At 53.0% G+C, this 19659-nt stretch overlaps 6 protein-coding genes across 6 annotated transcripts; 4 read left to right on the plus strand and 2 right to left on the minus strand.

The window, feature by feature from the left end:
• Window positions 1–1060: 1060 nt before the first annotated feature.
• NCS57_00176000 (uncharacterized protein) lies at window positions 1061–2205 on the plus strand (the record flags this gene model as incomplete). The annotated part of the gene is made up of 2 exons (XM_053051814.1): window positions 1061–1149; window positions 1200–2205. 2 exons carry the CDS (start codon window positions 1061–1063, stop codon window positions 2203–2205), a joined length of 1095 nt encoding a protein of 364 aa, XP_052920329.1.
• A 207-nt stretch (window positions 2206–2412) lies between these two features.
• Window positions 2413–4206, minus strand: NCS57_00176100 (putative lysosomal cobalamin transporter; the record flags this gene model as incomplete). The annotated part of the gene is made up of 1 exon (XM_053051815.1): window positions 2413–4206. One exon carries the CDS (start codon window positions 4204–4206, stop codon window positions 2413–2415), a length of 1794 nt encoding a protein of 597 aa, XP_052920330.1.
• Window positions 4207–5026: 820 nt separating this feature from the next.
• NCS57_00176200 (Cft1-like protein) lies at window positions 5027–9508 on the plus strand (the record flags this gene model as incomplete). Its single annotated transcript, XM_053051816.1, has 5 exons — window positions 5027–7106; window positions 7154–7467; window positions 7515–7688; window positions 7737–8982; window positions 9030–9508. The coding sequence occupies 5 exons, from the start codon at window positions 5027–5029 to the stop codon at window positions 9506–9508; spliced, it is 4293 nt and encodes a 1430-aa protein (XP_052920331.1).
• A 483-nt stretch (window positions 9509–9991) lies between these two features.
• NCS57_00176300 (uncharacterized protein) lies at window positions 9992–11679 on the minus strand (the record flags this gene model as incomplete). Its single annotated transcript, XM_053051817.1, has 3 exons — window positions 9992–10309; window positions 10366–11268; window positions 11653–11679. The coding sequence occupies 3 exons, from the start codon at window positions 11677–11679 to the stop codon at window positions 9992–9994; spliced, it is 1248 nt and encodes a 415-aa protein (XP_052920332.1).
• Window positions 11680–13652: 1973 nt separating this feature from the next.
• NCS57_00176400 (U6 snRNA phosphodiesterase) lies at window positions 13653–14755 on the plus strand (the record flags this gene model as incomplete). The annotated part of the gene is made up of 2 exons (XM_053051818.1): window positions 13653–14013; window positions 14064–14755. The coding sequence occupies exons 1-2, from the start codon at window positions 13671–13673 to the stop codon at window positions 14753–14755; spliced, it is 1035 nt and encodes a 344-aa protein (XP_052920333.1). The 5' UTR covers window positions 13653–13670.
• A 2435-nt stretch (window positions 14756–17190) lies between these two features.
• Window positions 17191–17704, plus strand: NCS57_00176500 (Cyclin-dependent kinases regulatory subunit; the record flags this gene model as incomplete). Its single annotated transcript, XM_053051819.1, has 3 exons — window positions 17191–17445; window positions 17537–17595; window positions 17674–17704. 3 exons carry the CDS (start codon window positions 17191–17193, stop codon window positions 17702–17704), a joined length of 345 nt encoding a protein of 114 aa, XP_052920334.1.
• Window positions 17705–19659: the final 1955 nt, after the last annotated feature.

Below are 19659 nucleotides of genomic sequence, written 5' to 3' on the forward strand. Positions count from 1 at the left end.
CTCTTTGTTTTTCATCTCTCCTGGGATCCATTGTAGTAAACATGCAAACGCAACGGGTGGCGTAATGGTGCATACAATCAAGACCCCATTGAATGACGAAGCAAACAAGTGTTTGGCGGCCCCTGCAATCAACGGGTACCAGGATTATGCAGCTTACGCTAGGGCAGATGGTCTCCCATAAAGGAATCAATAGTGTTCTGCAGCCAGACAACTCTCCTTTTCAGCTCTCTGTCAAAGCAGATGTCTAAGGCTGAATCGTCGCGGCCAGGGCAGGGGTCTGGGTCTCCCACATTCCGACAAACTGGAACCACCACAACCCGGGAGCTTGCGAGGTTGATCTTGAGATTCCACGCGATCAGACGCGCGTCACGCATCCACAGATATGCAGTATGGATCAGTTCAAAGGAATTCTCGTACCGTTGCTAGGAATCCATTTCTGATTGCCAGAGCGGCCATGTGCACTCTTAAACGAGCCAGATATCCCACCATTGTCGTGCACGAAGCATCCATTCACAAACTTCAGTCAACCGAGGTGCCACAAGCTACCCCATGCACGCGAGGCAGTGACATGAACTACCTATCAAACATCCACATAACTCGTATGTTTGTTTTCCAATTTCATGGTAGATATCGTGGTCATTGTGTTACCATCCAGCACGCCGCCACGACTTGAGGTCTACGTGACCCCTGCCCAACTCAATCCCCACGCCAAGACACCTACGAGAACTCTCTGCTATTATATCCCCAGCCCTATCAGATGACATAAATAGAATGCATTTTATCTTATACCCTGACATTATGTGATTATTCCCACGTACATCATCTGGATCCGTAAATCAAGATCTCGTGTCCAACTGATCAAGCCAAGGACTGGGCGCCCAGAAGCCCCGCCCCCGCTGTATCTCAACGCCTCAGCCGTTATGACCGCATTGCATCGCCTCACTTCAACCCAACATCAAACTGAGTTCGTCTATCAAACACAGCACGTCGCGTCCGCCATCTAATAGGGCATAACCGCCCTTATAGTTACACACTCGATAATATCAGTCGCATATTTACCATGCCCAACGATGTCGACAAATCGCTCCTCGATCGTCTTCAGGCCTTGAGGGGTGGAAGCGCAACGCCCGAGAAACCCGCAGCAACACAGTAAAGTCACTTCAACTTCAAACAAGAGCATGTACTAACACACCGCCCAGCATAAACGTTGATTTAATCGAGAGGAGGAAAACTCCCACTCGCGAGGATGCCCTTGCTGCACGACTAAAGTCCTTGCGGAGCCAAGACGAAGCCTCACCATCAGCACCCAAGACCTCGCCCCAGGTATCGCGTCCAGCGGCTGAGCTATCACCAAGCCCCAGCCCTATTGTTAAAAAGGCTCCAAAAGAGGAGCCCCGCAAACTGGAAGATGAGGATGTCGATGCCATGTTTCAGACAGATGACCAAACGTTGGAAGAGCTCCTGGGCGATGTAAAGCCTGGGGAAGGCTTTCAAGTCGAGCCAGATGATGAACAAGTCAAGGCTTTATTGGAAGAACTTGCAAGCTCGATACCACAGGACACAGGGGATGAGGTCAAAGACACTTCCAAAGACAAGGATGATTCTGATGACTCTGATGGTGAGATCATGAACAAGGAGGTCGACGATGTCATCGCCCGTTTCCGCGACGAGGTGGAACTCGAAGCTGCCCTCAACAAGGACAAGACCCCAGAGCCAGAGTCTGAGTCCGAAGACGAGGGGCAAGAAACAGACACAACCCCTAAGGACGCTGACCTCACCCTCCCCGACCTCCCTTCAAACCTCGACACCCTTCCAACCGCGCCTTCATCGTCAGCCCGTGCCGGCAGTGCAGACATCGACGACATCACCGCCCGTCTCGCCGCCCTTCGTGCTCCCTCCCCATCAGCTTCAGACTCCCTCTCCCTCCCCTCAGTCCCCACATCCAAGCCTTCAGGCAAGCCCATCAACCGCCTCACAACGCGCACAAACTACACCGACGACGACATGGACAGTTGGTGCACCGTATGCCTCGAAGATGCCACGCTACGCTGCCCAGGCTGCGACGACGATGTCTACTGCACCCGGTGCTGGCGGGAGATGCACATTGGACCCAACGCTGGGTTTGACGAGCGTAGTCACAAGGCCGTGCAGTTCATAAAGGACAGGAAGAAGAAGGAGAAGAGAAAGGTTGCACTCGGGGCATAGTGTTTCATTTCAAAGCATTCTGCGAAGCCCCTGTTACTCAAACAAAATCAATCCCGACCCTGCAATCATGTGCGATGTAAAGACAGATACCCAGACTTTCCATGGACCTTGTTGAACTCCAATTCATACCTGATGTTACTGCGCCTTTGCCCAACCCTAAAATACCTTAAGTCATCTCGCACTGGAAACCCACTGTGCCAGACATCACTACGCTGCCGCGGAATTTGATCCATTGCCAGCGCTGTTTGTCGAGTTGTTCCCTGAGTTGCCAGTCTTACCTCTGACATCTTGCCATGTTGCACCAAATCGTCTGCCAGTCGTTGCAAGCAGGCTCTCTTCCTCATCAGCCTCAGCCTCCTCGTCAATCTGGGAGAGATTGACCCTAGGAGTACGGAAGATGGCAGTGACAAACACAACCAGGAAGACAGCCAAGAAAGCAAACTGCGCCCAGAAGTCGACAAGACCGAAGAAGGGCCAAGTGATGGTGATGCGATTCAAGAACGTCGACATGATTGAGGGCGTGCAGACATCCTTGGCGTGCCTCAGCTTGAGAGCCTCAGAGCATGGTCGGATCATGTCTGTGTGGTTCCTGCAGTCTGGCTGCGCTCCAGGATAAGCGGGCTCGTTGGTGCAGATCGTCTGAGTGCCATAGATGGAATACTGAGGTGCAACCATCATTGCGATTCCATAGTTGGAAGCGAGAATGATGAGGGCCAGCATAACCGTAGCAATGAGGAGCGCCTGAGGGGCAGTTCTACCCTTGCGGATCTGGAAAATGCGCACCCAGAGGAAGCGAATGCCAACGCTTGCAACACCCGAGATGGAGCTGCTGAAGAAGAACAGAACCAAAAGAGCCATGAGGATGTAGTCGACAGGAAAAGCCTTAGCAGCCTTGACAAAGATGAAGTTGATGGGCTGGAAGACATGAATCTGACCCAGAATGTAGCCGCACTTTTGCTTGCAGATCGAGTTCTTTGCTTTGTCGATGCCCGTGATGAGCATAGATACCCAGATGAAGACGGAAAGGAGAAGCAGCAAAATCCCACCGATCAGCTTGATAGGGCGGAAGACGGCGCAGACCTTGAGCCAGGCCTGGTATATCCTGCTGTGTCCCTCTCCCTGAGCCTCGGCAGCGAGTCTCTCACGTCGAACAAGCGTCTGTTCCTCCCGAACCAAGGCATCCAGCTCTCGGCGATCCTTTCGGGACATGCCCTCCTGTCGGCCAGCGTTGCGCATCTCGATCTGTCGCTGTCGTTCGCGGTTCTGCTCCAGCTGGGAGGCAGTGGTCTCGGATAGTTGCGGTGCGGAGATCGAAGGGGCAGCCTTGATAAAGGAGATCGGAAGCAAGGCAAGGCCGGCGCCAGTGTATACGACGTAGAGCAAGGTGCCGAGGGTAAGCAACAGACCCAGGGCAAAGGTCAGCGCCTTCTCGCCATGGTTCTGAGCAATCAACTTCTTGAAGTAGTCGAGATCCCAATGGTCCTGAGAGCTATCGCCAGCAGCAGGGACAAAGAATCCGAGCAGGAATAGAACAACGACGAAAGCGACGAAGAAGAGGGTGTACTTGACCGACGCCCAAAAGCGGCTGGTCAGGGTGCGACCCTCCTCCTCGACCTCGATCTCATCATATTCTTCGTGCCAGAAATAGGCGAAGGGAATGACAATCAGACACAGCAAAGCATCGAAGCTGTACAGGCTGTAATAGACGATCTTGAGAGTAAGGAGGATGCTGTCGATGCGTTCGGGGGTGGCCCAGTCTTTCTTGGCGCCGAGGGTCGCAGAGCTAGTCGCGGAGATGAGGGCGATATCGACGGGGAGGAGCAAGACGGTAGCGAGCAGAGATGTCAAGCTAACGATGGCGACGATGCTAACGACGGCGGATCGTTCTCGAGGAGTCTGCCACGTGAAGGTGGTGATGAGAGCAGCGATGAGACAGAGGGCGACAGCCACGGCGTAGGCGACCCAGATGAGACTGGTCTGCACGAGGCCAGCGTGGGCCATGATGAGGGTATCGTCGGAGTATTTCAAGCTGCTAGAGCAAATGAGGATCAACGAACAAAGTTGGCAGAAGAAATGAAGCCGCTAAAAAGAGCTTCGCAGCGTGGCTTGTTTTGCTGGCGCTGCTTTGTTTGGCAGATCCGAGGATCCGAAGACAGAAATCAAATCAAAGCGCCAATAGTGACGTCTTGAGAAATCAAGCGAACTCGAAATGATAAATTGTGTAGCGAGGGTCGCGCTTTGATAAAAGGCAAGGGAAAGCTTCACTCAAAAAGCAAGATTTCCATGGATCCCTGGGCTTGACCTGAAGCTCGAGGCGCGGTTGTTTTTGTGACGCAATTGATACGCTAGCGTTACCGAAGGGGACAACCCGTGATGCCCTGGAACCACCCCAGATTTTGATAATTGCATTCCAAAGAACGAGTGCTGATTCGCTGGGTGCACAATGTCTTGAGGCGTGTGTCTATTGTACACCCCTGGCCAACCGACGAAGCGACGGATTACAGGCCTAGAAGCATTGCGCATGAATTCGATAGCAATCCAATAGCATAGAAAGCTATTCAATAGAAGTCGCTTTACCTTGTCAAGTTTTATTATGCTCCCATGCAGGCCAGAAGTGGACTTTTGCCGTTGTCGCACCCCTTCCTGTTGGAGGGGTGGCTCCTGCCACATCGAAACCGGACCACGGCATAACGGTTTTCCGAGCTTGAGCTTGAGCTCTATCTCTTTTGGGCAAACATTCAACAAAGGTCCAACATCGTCGCGACAACCGCCAGAGCTTCAAAACGGTCTCACTTGACCACGAAAGAATGGTCTTGCGAAGATGCAGGCCTATACAGAGCTTGCGGCTCCTTCAGCCGTCACACACTCCTTGACCATCGCCCTCACGTCCGCCACGGCCTCGAACCTCGTTGTCGCAAAGGGCTCCCTGCTCCAGATCTTTACAACCAAGGCCATCTCGGCCGAATTCGACGCCCAGAATCAGCCTGCGCAGCCTCCCAAGGCCGAGCCCGAGTTTGATCACCGCGCACATGACGACGATGGCCTCGAATCTTCGTTCCTCGGCGGCGGCGAGTCAATGCTGGTCCGCACCGATCGCACAAACAACACCAAGCTAGTGCTCGTCGCAGAGCTGCCACTCGCTGGAACCGTTATAGGTCTTGCCAAGATCAAGACCAAACGTACAAAATCCGGGGGTGAGGCTCTCCTGCTAGCATACAAAGCGGCCAAGATGTGCCTATGCGAGTGGGATCCCAAAAAGAACACCCTCGAGACCCTCTCAATCCACTACTATGAGAAGGACGAGCTTCAGGGCGCTCCCTGGGAGGTCGCCTTTGACGAATACGTGAATTTCCTCGAGGCCGACCCGGGCAGCAGATGTGCCGCCTTCCAGTTCGGCTCGCGCAACATCGCTATCCTCCCATTCCGACAAGCGGAAGAGGACTTGGAGATGGATGATTGGGATGAGGATCTCGACGGACCGCGGCCCGTCAAGGAGCCAACCGCAGTCGCCAATGGAGATAGCGACACTCTAGAAGCAGCCTATACACCGTCTTTTGTCCTCCGTCTCCCACTGCTTGATCCCAGTCTGCTTCATCCCGTGCACTTGGCCTTCCTGCATGAGTATAGAGAGCCGACTTTTGGCATCCTGTCGTCCAGCCAAGAGCGGGCGCACTCTCTTGGCCAGAAAGATCACCTCACATACAAGGTCTTTACGCTTGACCTGCAGCAGCGCGCTTCAACCACCATTCTCTCAGTTACCGACCTCCCGCGAGATCTCTACAAGATGGTTGCTCTGCCAGCGCCTGTTGGCGGCGCGTTGCTGGTCGGAGAGAACGAGCTCATTCATATTGATCAGTCGGGCAAGGCCAATGGCGTGGCTGTCAACTCAATGGCTCGACAGATTACCTCCTTCAGTTTGTCCGACCAGGCGGATTTGAACCTTCGGTTAGAGGGTTGCATTATTGAACAGCTGTACATTGAGAATGGAGAACTACTCTTGATTCTCAATGACGGGCGACTCGGCATAGTGTCATTCCGAATCGACGGTCGCACAGTATCTGGTATCAGCGTTAAGATGATTCCAGAGGAAAACGGAGGCAGTTTAATCAAGAGCCGTGCATCAACGGCTTCAAAACTGGGCAAAAACACATTCTTTATTGGTAGCGAGACTGGCGACTCTGTTGTGTTGGGTTGGTCGAGGAAGATGAGCCAAGAAAAGCGGCGCAAGACACGCCTCGTCGACACCGACCTTGGGCTTGATGTTGACGAACTCGATCTTGAGGATGATGACGACGAAGACGATGATCTGTACGGCACTGAATCCACAGCTGCAAAGCCAGCCCAGGCTCTCAACGGAGCGGGCAAATCGGGTGAACTGAGCTTCCGCATTCACGATACCCTACTCAGCATCGCTCCTATCAGGGACTTGACATCTGGTAAGGCAGCTTTCCTGCCAGATAGCGAAGAGGCGACCCTGTCAAAGGGCGTCGTTTCTGACTTGCAACTCGCCTGCGTGGTTGGTCGCGGCAACTCGGGATCTCTCGCCATCCTCAACCGACATGTTCAACCCAAGATTATCGGAAGATTCGAGTTTCCAGAAGCACGTGGTTTCTGGACCATGTGTGTCAAGAAGCCGGTGCCCAAGTCTCTGGGAGGAAACGTCACTGTTGGGAACGACTATGAAACGTTCGGACAGCATGATAAGTACATGATTGTGGCCAAGGTCGATCTCGACGGGTATGAGACATCAGACGTGTATGCCCTCACTGCTGCTGGGTTCGAGACTCTGAAAGAGACCGAGTTTGACCCTGCGGCTGGCTTTACTGTTGAGGCTGGAACAATGGGCAAGCAAATGAGGGTCATTCAGGTCTTGAAATCTGAGGTTCGATCCTACGACGGGGGTAAGTAACTGTGCTGAAGCTGCTCGTGTAGATGCTAACAAATACAGACCTTGGTCTCACTCAGATCCTGCCGATGCTTGATGAGGAAACTGGGGCTGAACCCAGAGTCATTAGCGCCAGTATCGCAGACCCCTATCTACTGCTCATCCGTGACGACAGTAGTGTCTTGATCGCGCAGATCGACAGCAACAACGAGCTCGAAGAGGTTGAGAAGACGGATAACACGCTTCAAAGCACAAAATGGCACGCCGGTTGCTTGTACACGGATACAAAGGGCATCTTCCAGCCAAGTGTCGGTGACAAGGGTGCGGACACTTCCAAGATTATGATGTTCCTTCTTAGCTCAACAGGAGCCCTACACGTAAGTTACAAACTCATCCTGCATTTTCATTTAGCTAATTTCAGTAGGTCTACGCGCTTCCCGATCTCTCAAAGCCAGTCTACGTCGCTGAAGGCTTGTGTTATGTTCCTCCTTACCTCTCTGCAGACTATACTCTCCGCCGAGGCCTGGCTCGAGAGAATCTCCGCGAGCTGTTGGTGGCAGATCTTGGAGACACTATATCCCAATCACCATATCTCATCGTAAGTCAGCTTGATGCTCTTCTGCCAGAAGAATACTGACCTCCTCAGCTTCGAAACCAAACCGACGATCTCACCATCTATGAGCCCCTTCGCTACCACGCAGAGGGTGCTGAACCCACGCTATCCGCCACCCTTACTTTCAAGAAGGCTTCCAATGCGGCACTCGCCACGAGTCCCGTCGAGACATCACAGGACGATGCCGTCCAGCAACCACGCTTCGTGCCCCTAAGACCATGCGCCAACGTCAACGGCTACAGCACTGTCTTCCTTCCGGGTCCATCACCAAGCTTCGTCCTCAAGTCCAGCAAGAGTATCCCTCGCGTCATTGGTCTCCAGGGTCTTGGCGTCCGTGGCATGAGCACATTCCATACCGAGGGCTGCGATCGAGGTTTCATCTACGCCGACGACGAGGGCATTGCACGTGTCACGCAGCTTCCCTCTGAGACCAACTTTACCGACCTTGGCATATCTGTCAAGAAGGTACCTTTGGACAGCGATGTTTGTGGTATTGCGTATCATCAGCCGACTGGCACATATATCGCCGGATGCACAACGAATGAGCCGTTTGAGCTACCGAGGGATGACGATTATCACAAAGAATGGGCCAAGGAAACTCTCACATTTGCACCAACCATGCCCCGTGGTGTTCTCAAGTTAATCAGTCCTATCAGCTTAACCGTCATCCACGATCAAGAGCTCGAGTCATGTGAATCCATCGAGTGTATGAAGACACTGCAGCTCGAAGTCTCAGAGGAGACAAAGGAGCGCCGCTTCCTCCTCACAGTGGGAACCGCCCTCTCTAAGGGCGAGGACCTTCCCATCCGCGGCCGCGTCCACGTCTTTGACATTGTCACCGTCATCCCCGAACCTGGCAAGCCCGAAACCAACAAGCGTCTCAAGGCCATTGCTCGAGAGGACATTCCCCGAGGTGGTGTCACTGCCATCTCGGAGATTGGCACGCAGGGTCTCATGCTCGTCGCTCAAGGCCAGAAGTGTATGGTACGAGGCCTCAAGGAGGATGGCTCCCTGCTACCAGTGGCTTTCCTTGATATGAGCTGTCACGTTTCGAGCGCTCGCGAGCTTCCCAGGACGGGTCTGTGTGTCATGGCTGATGCCTTCAAGGGTGTCTGGTTCGCAGGATACACTGAAGAGCCTTATACGTTCAAGATCCTGGGCAAGAGTCACGGCCGGTTGCCGCTCCTGGTAGCAGATTTCCTCCCTGATGGCGAGGATCTTGCCATCGTTGCGGCGGACGCCGATGGCGATTTGCACATCCTCGAGTTTAACCCCGAGCGTAAGTTCCAGCATTTAAAACTACTCAACCAAGCTAACAACTTCTAGATCCCAAGTCCCTTCAAGGCCATCTCCTCCTCCACCGAACAACCTTCTCCGTCTCCCCCAACCCCCCGACCTCAATGCTCCTCCTCCCACGAACAACCCCCCCAGCTCACCCATCCCCCTCAGATCCTTCCCACATCCTCCTCCTAGCCTCCCCGTCAGGTCACCTCTCGACCCTCGTACCCCTCCCAGAGACGACATACCGTCGCCTCCTCTCCGTAACGAACCAGCTCCTCCCCGCGCTGACACCCTACGGAGGTCTCAATGCAAAGGCATACCGTCTACCCAGTGGTACACGACCTGTGGGTGTTGAAGCTGCCGCGGGACGAACCATCGTCGACGGTGCTATCCTGGCGAGGTGGGCTGAGCTGGGTGCTGCAAAGAGGGCAGAGATTGCAGGCAAGGGTGGGTATGATGGTGTTGCAGAGCTGAGGGATGAGCTTGAGGGTGTGCTGGGATGGAGTGGGCTGGCGTATTTCTAAGGTTCTAGCCTGGTAGGAGGTGTATTGTTATGGGACGAGGTCGTGTATCAGATATATAGTTTGCGCAGCTACATGGCTGCCATTGTTTAGTTGCCTCATAAACAATTGGGCACAAGTAGAGCAATGCATTCTAAAAGGTTTCTATGGTCATCCAAATAGTCTCGCGAATCCCTCGAACATGATACACAAGACACAACGGCTGTACTGGATATAATTCATAGCTCTACTCGCTCATAGCACACAGTAACCATACTTGGCGCTTTTCTTTTTTCCTAAAGATGTCTCTGCCACTGCCAAGGACAGGCGCTGCCCAGTAAAACACAAAATCCTAATCGCGTCCGTGTCGTCATCGGTAGCATCTCGCCATTGTATACACGTCATAGTCCCAACAAAGAGTTTCTCCTTATCAATCGCCAGCATGATAACGCCCAAATTCAAACAAACAAAGAGATAAAGAAACACAGCGTCTAGCCTTTAGGAAACTTATCGGACCTCATCGACCTTCTTGCGCCTGATACTACCAAAGCGTCGTCGAAGACCATCGCTCAGACGATGTCGGCCTGTCGAGTTGTTGCGGCGAAGCCCGTTTCCATCTGAAGCGCCGTCTTGAGAAGGTGCTGATCGTGGGCTCTCACTGAAGCTTCGGTGGTGGCTGAAGGGAGGGCGCTTGCTACTCTTCATGCCTGATGACAATTCGTACTCGACGGGTTCCCCACGGCGTAGACGCTTCTTTTCCTTCAGGTCCTTTTCATAGGTATAGGAAGGTTCTCCCTTTCCCTTGAGATCATCAGGATGGTATTTCTACCTCTGTTAGTAGGTAGCTCAGAGCAAGAGGGTGCATCAACAAGGGTACATACAATACCATCCCAACGCTTGTATGCGCCGCCGACCGCATCGGGTTCTCTCATGAGATCGGCACCTTCTTCATATTCAATTGTGTCACCACGGAAATCCTGCTCGCCGCTGGGAATTGTAGCAGTCCCTTGAAGTGGAATATGCCGTCTAAGAGAGTCCTCAATGTACTCTCTTGGGGTGGCACGGATAGCCTCGTTGTTGGAATCCTGAACGGCGGCAACGGGCGAGTAGAGCTTGTTTCTGTTGCGGCTGGCAAGAGTGGCGTCATAAGGACCGCCGTGATGGTATGTCCCACCGATGGTGTCAAGAGCATCAATGGTGTCGGTAACAGGCAATTGCTTTCGTCGCAGATGAGGTGCGCGATCAGCTGCGCGGGCCTCTTTTCTGAGGATCTCAAGTGGTCTATGAGACATGTCACCTGGGAATCGCTGGTTTAGCGAGGGCTTGCGTGAGATGTCACAATTGCCGGCGCTGAAGCTACGGTGGTGAACAGGCGGAGGTCGAAGGCTTGATTGCTGGGGAACCCGGGCGCTGGACGAACGGGTGACTGCAGAGTTGGGTGGATAACGGCGAGAGTCGGCTGGGGGTGAATTTGGAGGAGACAGCGACTTGGAAGAGTGAGCTCGTCGTGAAGCCGCAGAGTCCGAGAAGGGGTTCGAGGGATGAAAGTCAGAACGAGTTGGGCTGGCTGAAGTAGGAGGAGTAGGATAGCTGCGGTGTCGATGGCTATGAGATGATGATCTATGCTTGTGCTTGCGATCTTCGCTGCGGTCTTGGCTCGGGCTTGGGCTTGAATTCTCAAGAGATATGTTGCGTAATTGCGCTGAAAGGTTGTGAGATGCTCCAATGCCAGTTTCTTGGTTTGGTTCAGGAGCAGTCAAAGGATCGAGAATGTAAGCTTTCGCCTATGAATAATTGTTAGAATAGAGTATAAATACAACAAAAAACATGCGACGCGACTGATGCAGGGCGAGCATGGTTCATGAGAAACGTCATCCAGCTTGCGTGGATGGGGCTGAATCATCATGTACCACTCTTGGCAGTTGCGCTGGCGTCCACCAAGAGACAGCATCAAGACGACGGATCCCGGAACGACGGGGATCGGCATTGACGCAACAAGAGACAATCAGAAAAGGGTCCTGCTGGGTCCCTGACGTTTGCTCTCGATTGGGCCTGGTGAGATGACGTTGGGCAGAGAAGCGCACGGAACATTTTGACGAAAGACCAAGGAACTGAAACGGGGGAAAAAAGACTGGGTCGTACTACGCAAAGGGCTTTATCAAACTCACCCACTGCTTATCTCTGGATTCTTCCATAGTGGCGATAGAAGAATCTGAGCTTTGAACAAGAGAGATTCGCTTCGGTGTGTATCTGATTGAAGGACGCGTGTGTCGTGTGCTCGGTAGGTCGCTGACAGGTTGGAGTCGTGATCAGTTGAAAGAGGTGAATTGAGCAGACACCTGAGAGTTGAGTCGCTGATGGCAGTGCTGGGCCAAGGGGCCTTTTAAGTTTACGACAGCGGTAAAGGCAACGTCGTCGAGTCTTGGGATCTCGTATCGGTCGGCGAATGAGACCATGTGAGGTCGGCAGTCTAGGGTATTGGCACTTCCCGGGATGTCGAGAGAGACAGGATGAAGAGAAAACGAAACAAAACGGGATGGAGGAGATGCAGGTCCCCTTTTTAAAATAGGCAAAGCACAAATGGAGACAAGAAAAAAAAGAAGCTCAAAGGTGCGGCAGGTACGAGGCGAGGTGAGGCAAAGCACCCTACCTACAGATCTCGGCGTGGTCTCGTCCCTTGTCCCCCTCCTTTCGTCGTCCATCATGCGTCCACTACCACCTCAGGGACCCCCATAGTGTCCATCAGCGGGGTCAAGCTGAAGCTCCTCGTGACTCAATTCGAGCTTCCTTCGCAACCTTTGTCCGTGCCGTCCACACCTGGCAAGCTTCTTCCGGCTATGGCTCGACGCCATCGACGCCGCCCAGGCACCGTCTAATCACTCCGTCCCGTCCGGTGTGCCATTCATCCATTGTCTTCAAGACATTCCGCGGGGTGAGGGGGAGGGGCAGCTCCCGTCACTACTGGCCTTCACCCCTTGCACATTCACCACCGACCCCCATGTCGCCCATCCATCTTTCTTCACCTGCACTGCTCCGGATGTCCTGGAACGAACGATCGCTCGCCCTCCTTTTTGTCTTTCGGATCGCGGCACTGCCCGGATCAAACGGTTGAGAACGACGTCAGCTACACGAACTAACTAGACCCTCAACGCGCGTCCCTAGAAAATGTCATTCAAAGTTTGTAAACCGGGATAACTTTGAATCGACTCATAGGTCACAGGCCGACGTTGCAAGGGAACGAAGCCCATCGGTTAAGCTGTCACCTGATATCGCAAAAAATAGCATAGCACTTGGGATCTCAACCCTGGTCGCCAAAGGGACTCGCCTGCTGCCCGCTACTGCTGGAAGGGACCTCTTAGGCCGGCCGCTGAACGGGCCCAGGCCTTGCTACTCCAATGGCGGTGGTGCCCCGGCGTCCCGGGCGTCCAAGGCTTAGCTCGGGGGGCCGGGGGGCCCGGACACTGTCACTCAGGCCATGACCCGACCCAGACCAAGACACGGACACGAGTATCACACACCGCCGACGCAAGCACTTTGCAGTAGTATTACATTTGCTGCCCTGCTAGCCTGTCCAGAGTCTGTCTCGAGCGAATGCAGGGACTCAGGGACAGGTCATCCATCGCGGCATTAAGCAGTGAAAAGCTGCTTAATTCTGCATCTAAGCTCTGGGCATGATTCTTGTTGGGAAATAAACCCATGCTTAGCGAAGTCTTGACAACGCAATTGATCAGCAATATGCGTGAATGCTACCCTACGACGAATGTTGGATCGCCGATGCATGTCGATAAGATCTATGCTACTACTGTAGCAATGCTCTACGTGTTCGAAAATCTTTCTTTTCTGAACGAGAGTGATAGAATATCTTGTCCAGTTTTCTACAGCTTCTAGTCCCCAAGAATCACAGACTTGAGCCAACAATGGTCCCCAGGTCTTGGTGTTCATATGGATGCTTCAAACAAGCCCTTTGCTAACTTGCCCACCTTCCTCACCGCCCCACACTTCCCTTTGCCTAGGTTCAACCAGCTGCTTCCAGACTCTTCAGACCGCGCAAACACAAGAATCATTCTGTAAAGCCTCGGCATCGGTAGTTCCGCAGTCTAGGCACGTTCAGAATCAATACGAGGAGTACGCGTCCCTCTCTTGATACCGACAGCCAGCGCGACGGTACCAATCACGAGCCATAGCCATGGCTCTTGTTGACTATTCTTCCTCCGACTCTGCGGACGAGGACTCCGGCCCCGACTCTCGCCGCATCAAGCGCCGGAAGGGTGCTGATGGCACGGCGGCCCACTCCTCCCGAACGTCGGACACCATTAGGGCTCCGAGCAATGCAACTGCCGATGCCGGCGCTCGGCCTCAAGTCGAGGATGCCGAAGCTTCATCCATGCCCCCGTTGCCCGACACCTTTCACGACCTATATGCTTCTACCGTTCGTCAGAGTGTCGTGGATGACCCGAGCCTCCATCAGGGACGGAAGCGTCAAGTTCCCCATGTGGTTGGAAACTGGCCGAGTCATCTCTACGTCGAGTGTAAGTATCAAGGCTTTTAGGCCATCATGTGCATAATTGATATCGTCTAGGGCATCCTTCCACTACACAGCATGCCCTCTTGACGGAACTGTTGGCCGACATCGAGAAGCAGGCATCGAGTGAGATTGAGCTCTTCAACTTTTTGACCAGCGACCTGGGATCTCCTCTACCACTACACATCAGCCTGTCGCGTCCATTGTCTCTCAGTACGGGCAACAAGGACGAGTTTCTGGACAGGATCACGCAAACGTTCACCAGCAGCGGCATTGCCCCATTCATCGTTAGGCCTCAAGGGCTGGCCTGGTATAGGTCTCCCGACTCGGATCGCACATTTCTCATTCTTCGCGTTGCCAGTGGCGTGAGTAAGGCAGGATCCGACAGCGAAGAGGCAGTACGGGCCCCGAACCCAGAGCTCACGGCTCTCCTGGCAAAGAGCAACACCGTCGTGACCCAGTTCGGCCAGCCGACTCTGTATCAGCGCAATACGAATGACGTGGATACAAGAGATACTGTGGGCACTGCCTTTCACATATCCATTGGATGGACATTTCATCTTCCCGGGGACGAATTATCTCTTGAGACGTTGAGGTTATTCAAGCAGAGCAAGTTTGCTGACATCCGGGATTGGGAGATCAACGTCACAGGCATCAAGGCCAAGATTGGAAACGTTGTCAACCATATTGCGTTGAAGAAGGTCGGGCGAGGTACTGCTCCACCGTTGGGCTCTGTACCATTCCTATAGTCACGACGATGACGAATATCAACTCATTTCATTCGATAATGAGTGATTCAGGGCAGCTCTCATCATGCACGGCCTCAGGAAGTCCCCGAGCTCATACATGCCGTCACCTCGGCTCGGATTGACATGCGTTTACCCCAATGAAGCCTGCTAGGACCAGGCAGCCTCACAACCTCCAGGGACCAACAAGGAACCAGTTCAATTTTGGAGCCGGGACCCTACGCAGGGTCTATAATTTCATCCCAGCCGGCCAAGTGGTGCGTGAGCCTACCAGACCCGTGGATGACCGACGAGAATCGGGGAACTCGGTGGGTTTGTTTCGGGATGGAGAGCTTCGGTTATCGTTCGAGAAGAAGATGGGGGCCCTGGGTTCCCGGGTTGCCACAGGCTACCGAGAGACTGCAGGGGGAGCAAGGCGGAGGTGACCGAGCACATTCGGAACAAAAAAGCAGAGATGCATCAGTTGACAGAAATGCAATTCGGGTTCCTGTGGGTTATCATGAGGGGCCGGGCAGCGCCGCGAGAAGCCAGGCAGATCCAGGCACGATCAGGCTCAGCTTGGGGGGGCTGAAAAAGAAAAAGAAAACAGGGCCAGACAAAAAAGAAAGGGCAAATCGAACGAGGAGGATCCTTGCCCGAGGGCTTGCAGGCTGAAATGAAAGGCAGTGACATCATCTCTGGTTCATGACGTGATGTGTGCTTCTGTGCGGGATCAAGTCGGAAAGACGGGAAGTGTGAAATGCAAAAGTCCTGGTTGATTGCATTACCCATGTTGTCTCCTCCACGGTAGTGAAGCTATCACTGATGGGATGCCAACAGGGGAGGGATTTGAGATATGACGGTGTGGGCGCCACGTGCTGGGGTTTCAGTGACCTGTGTCATCACGGTAATATCCAGATTGAGGGGAGCAAAAAGCAATGGCGGAAGAATGAACGATGGACCACCCCAGCGTCTGTCTGATACAGGCTTGCCTCGCTAAAAGTTGTAATCAGACGTGAACTTGGTATAGCTTCAAGACTTTCAAGACAATAATTACACCCCACGAGCACGGACCTCCGAAGCTCTGTTTGTTATCACCGGTCGAAACCAACAGAGACCAGAAAAGTTCCAACGGCCGTCTAGTCCCCGGATCCCTGTCGACAGAAAGAAGCATGCTCGGCGCCGTTGTGACCAGGGACGATTCTGCACTTGCTCGCCCAACCAACCGACCCAGAAACTGTCGATCATTGTCGCGCCTAGAAAGGGTGACAGCTGGAGAATCGACATGGGATGTTTTTCCAACTTCCACAGTCTTCCATGAGTAACGAGTATGAGCAACGGCTCAAGAGAGAGCTCAAAGTACTGTAAGACACTGTGGAGGCTATGCTTGGGCATCCAATATGGGCTGTGGCTTTCGTCATTAACCAAACAGAGCAAAAACAAGGTGACGAGGCATGGGTGTTGTGGCCACTACGGACTTCCCCAAAAGGCACTCTGTTTACAATTTTGTAACAGGCAGAGAGAAGGAAAAAAAAAACTGTTGAATGAATGGCTGGGAAAGTGGGAACTTGTATGTAGGTGTGTGTGTGATGGATGGAAATTACTATGGCACCCATTTGTTTACTTTTCTTCTCCATCTTTCCACACACGCACGCATACGCACACGCACAAGCACCGGCCGCACACACTGACTGGCCACCCCCGCTCACGGAAGGTACACCTAGGTAGGTACCGTACCGCGCCGTTGCTGCCATTTTCCTCGCTGGCTCCAAAAACCCGCCGCAACACCATCAACACCAAAATCCTTATTTTTCTCCCTCTTCAACTCTTCTCCTTCCCCCCTTGCTCTCTTCCTCCTCCGTCCCGTTCTTCTCTTTTTTACACCCACCATCGCATCCTCCTTGCTTGACACTACTCGACTGCTACTGCTGCCTTTTTTCACGGCTTTTACGCTTTTCGATCGGCCCTCGTTATATTCGTTCTCGTCGTGCCCCAAGCACGCGTGCACAAGCTCTCCACCGACGAGCTCCCTGCTCACGCCTGTTTCCGCGACCGAGACCAACCCGGCCCAAGAAACAACCCTCGTCCCCGTCCAAGTCCTTACCCCGGGAAGATCCTTTGACCGCCTTGAGAAAAATAAACCCAGCCTCGTGCTGCGAGAGACCCCAACTGCCGATCTCGCGTGACTTTTTATAAAAGCTTCTCAAAAAGCCCCAGCCTTCTTCTCCGCCTCGTCCCACGAAGCCGGAGCGAAATACAAAAACAACGCGGGATAACACCCTCATCGACAAGCACACGGAGCATTGGGAGTCGTTCCGTCCAAACGAGCCTTGGTTTTGACCCGCCTTCACCGATCGATCAACCGAGCTCCAGAAGCCCCCCTCCCCGCATTCTCGAAACCTCGAGCTATATCCTCCCCCCCGCCTTCACCACCAACAACAAACAACAAACCCGCCAAAATGCCCATGGACATTGACACCTCTCGCCGGAATAAGTCGCCCCGGCCTCTTTCAGACTCTGAGCGCGCACGATTAGAAGAGTACATCGACTCCATCCACTACTCGGCCCGATACTCGGACAGTGAATTCGAATACCGCCATGTCCAGCTTCCCAAAGCCATGCTCAAGGCCATCCCCAAGGATTACCACGACACTGCCAAGGGTACCCTCAAGCTCTTGTGGGAGGAGGAATGGCGAGCTCTTGGCATCACTCAGGTATGGCACCCGCGCTCTCGCCATCCCCACGCTTCGACTGGGGAATGATGCGGGCATGATGGAGGACTGCGAGACTAACGAGCACCTACAGAGTCTAGGATGGGAGCATTACGAAGTTCATGAGCCAGAGCCACACATCCTCTTGTTCAAGTAAGTTGCTGAGTCTGCTCTATCGTGCTTTGATGCCCCCCGCGTGCGTGCCCTTGGTGGCTAACATGTGCTCACCAGGCGAGAACTCAACTTCCAACCACCTCAGTAATCAGCCCATCCCCACACGACTCAGATTTCCCCTTCAATTACCTATCATACATATCTACTTTACAGCGCCTTCGGTCGGCGCCAAACGCAGAGCTCGGACGGAGATTCCGACGTCGTCTCACGATTTCACGGTCTACACGTTAAGATATAAGAAGAGAAGAGAAGCAAAAAGAGACTTTGTTGGTTCAAAACGCGCGCAACGTCCCATATCTCAGTGCTCGATGGTCACCCTGGCCTTGATGATCAATGCCGTCCTAACACCGCACCGTTCATCCTCGAGATTCAACGAGCGGCTCCCCAACCAGTCTGTCGGGTGTGCCTGTGTGTATGACGCATGGACCACGAGTTGGTTGTCTGGTTGGCATGGAAGAGCGGGGAGGATGGATCACTGCTGATGGAGTCGCGAGTTGGATCCGCTCCGCCGCAACGGCAACAAGACATGGGTGCAGTCTAATACGGAATTGGATCTGGAATGGTCCGGAAACGCGATTGGCGTTTGTATGGGTTTCAAGAGAGTGTTTACTGGTTTTCTAATCATCCTTTCTATCGTCTCTGATTTGGGGCCAGGCAGTCATGGTTATATCTTGAATGGGCCAGGTCACGGAAAGCAGGCAGGCATGCGGCTTATAGCCGACTCCCCTTGGGGAGTGGAGTTGGGAAGTATCCATTGGTGACATCGTGTACAGGCGCGAGGAGAGAGGGATTGGTCTTGAGTGGGCGGAAAGGTTCCGGAGTTACATAGGTAACATGGAAGCGAGACCGGGATATTGGAGGGATGGGATGACTGGATGTAGGATCGCATACTGCGTAGCTGGGATGAAGCAGACACGTGTGCGAGCATCTATAATGAGTCTTGTATTGATAGCACAAGAAGCTTGACAAATTGCGACTGTGTAGGTCTACAACTTGGGCCTCGATAAGCTCGTAGATTAGGCACAAGAAAGACCCCTACCATTAATGAGCTGTGCCTGCGTCCCGATCCACTTGAATACTTGAACATCACACCACGTTCAAGTCAAGAACCAGGAACAAAAAGGTGTGGCTTTGAGCCATCGGGGGGAGCTATCCAAGTCGTGGCTGGTTCCAAGTCCATGGGTAGAAAGTGCCACATCTTTCGACTCTGAGACTGCTGACTCAGATCCATGACGAGGGAAGAGGAAACACTGGAGACATGTCATTTGGGAGTGGTGGTTGGATGGAGCATTCCGGAGGATGGAGGGGGAGACGAGGAAAGGTTCTTGAGCATTCTTTCTGAAAATAGCAATTCACATGTTGGAGGGTAGTGGTTTTGTATAAAAAGTTTAAACACGAAGGATGAATTGTTTGTAGCCCGGAGTAATTCACCTGATACTCTCTACAGTAGCAATAGGTTGGTAGATGCCACATAAGGTTTCTCGGTTCTATGCCGTGAACCCCTGCCGTGACAAGACAGGTTCACTGCTGGGCTGATTGCCTGCGGTGCCTGAATGATCGCCTGATTTTACGTCAAAACTCTCCGAGTGCAGCGGAGGGAAATGGTTGCTTGTAAATCAATAGTTGCTTTGTAATTGCCACTCTGTGTTGTGGACAGATTGCAGCTGAAGAGTACATGCATATCCGGATTTGCAAGAGACAAAAAAGAAGGATCTCAGGTTTATATGTTTCTTTGTGGTTTTGGTAGAACTGAGGGGTTTATTGATTCCCTTCTAGGATATAATAACACTCGCCAAATGTCTTCCTTGAATGCTTGCATCGTGTCAATTGGAGGACGAGGCTGACGGAGTGTCGGGGTCCACGACGCACGAATTGCGGCGGCTTCGCCTCAAATTCGTCCGGGAACGGATCTCGGAGGTAGCATACTGATCAACAGCCAGCGTGGCATCTTTTTTAGGATATTCCGTACGTGGCTTGATGCCTCTGATACTTCGCCCTATAACTTGTACTTGCTCCTTCAACATACCAGAACTTTTACTTGAA

Source organism: Fusarium keratoplasticum, chromosome 1, assembly GCF_025433545.1.
Source record: "Fusarium keratoplasticum isolate Fu6.1 chromosome 1, whole genome shotgun sequence".
Taxonomy (NCBI): Eukaryota; Fungi; Ascomycota; class Sordariomycetes; order Hypocreales; family Nectriaceae; genus Fusarium; species Fusarium keratoplasticum.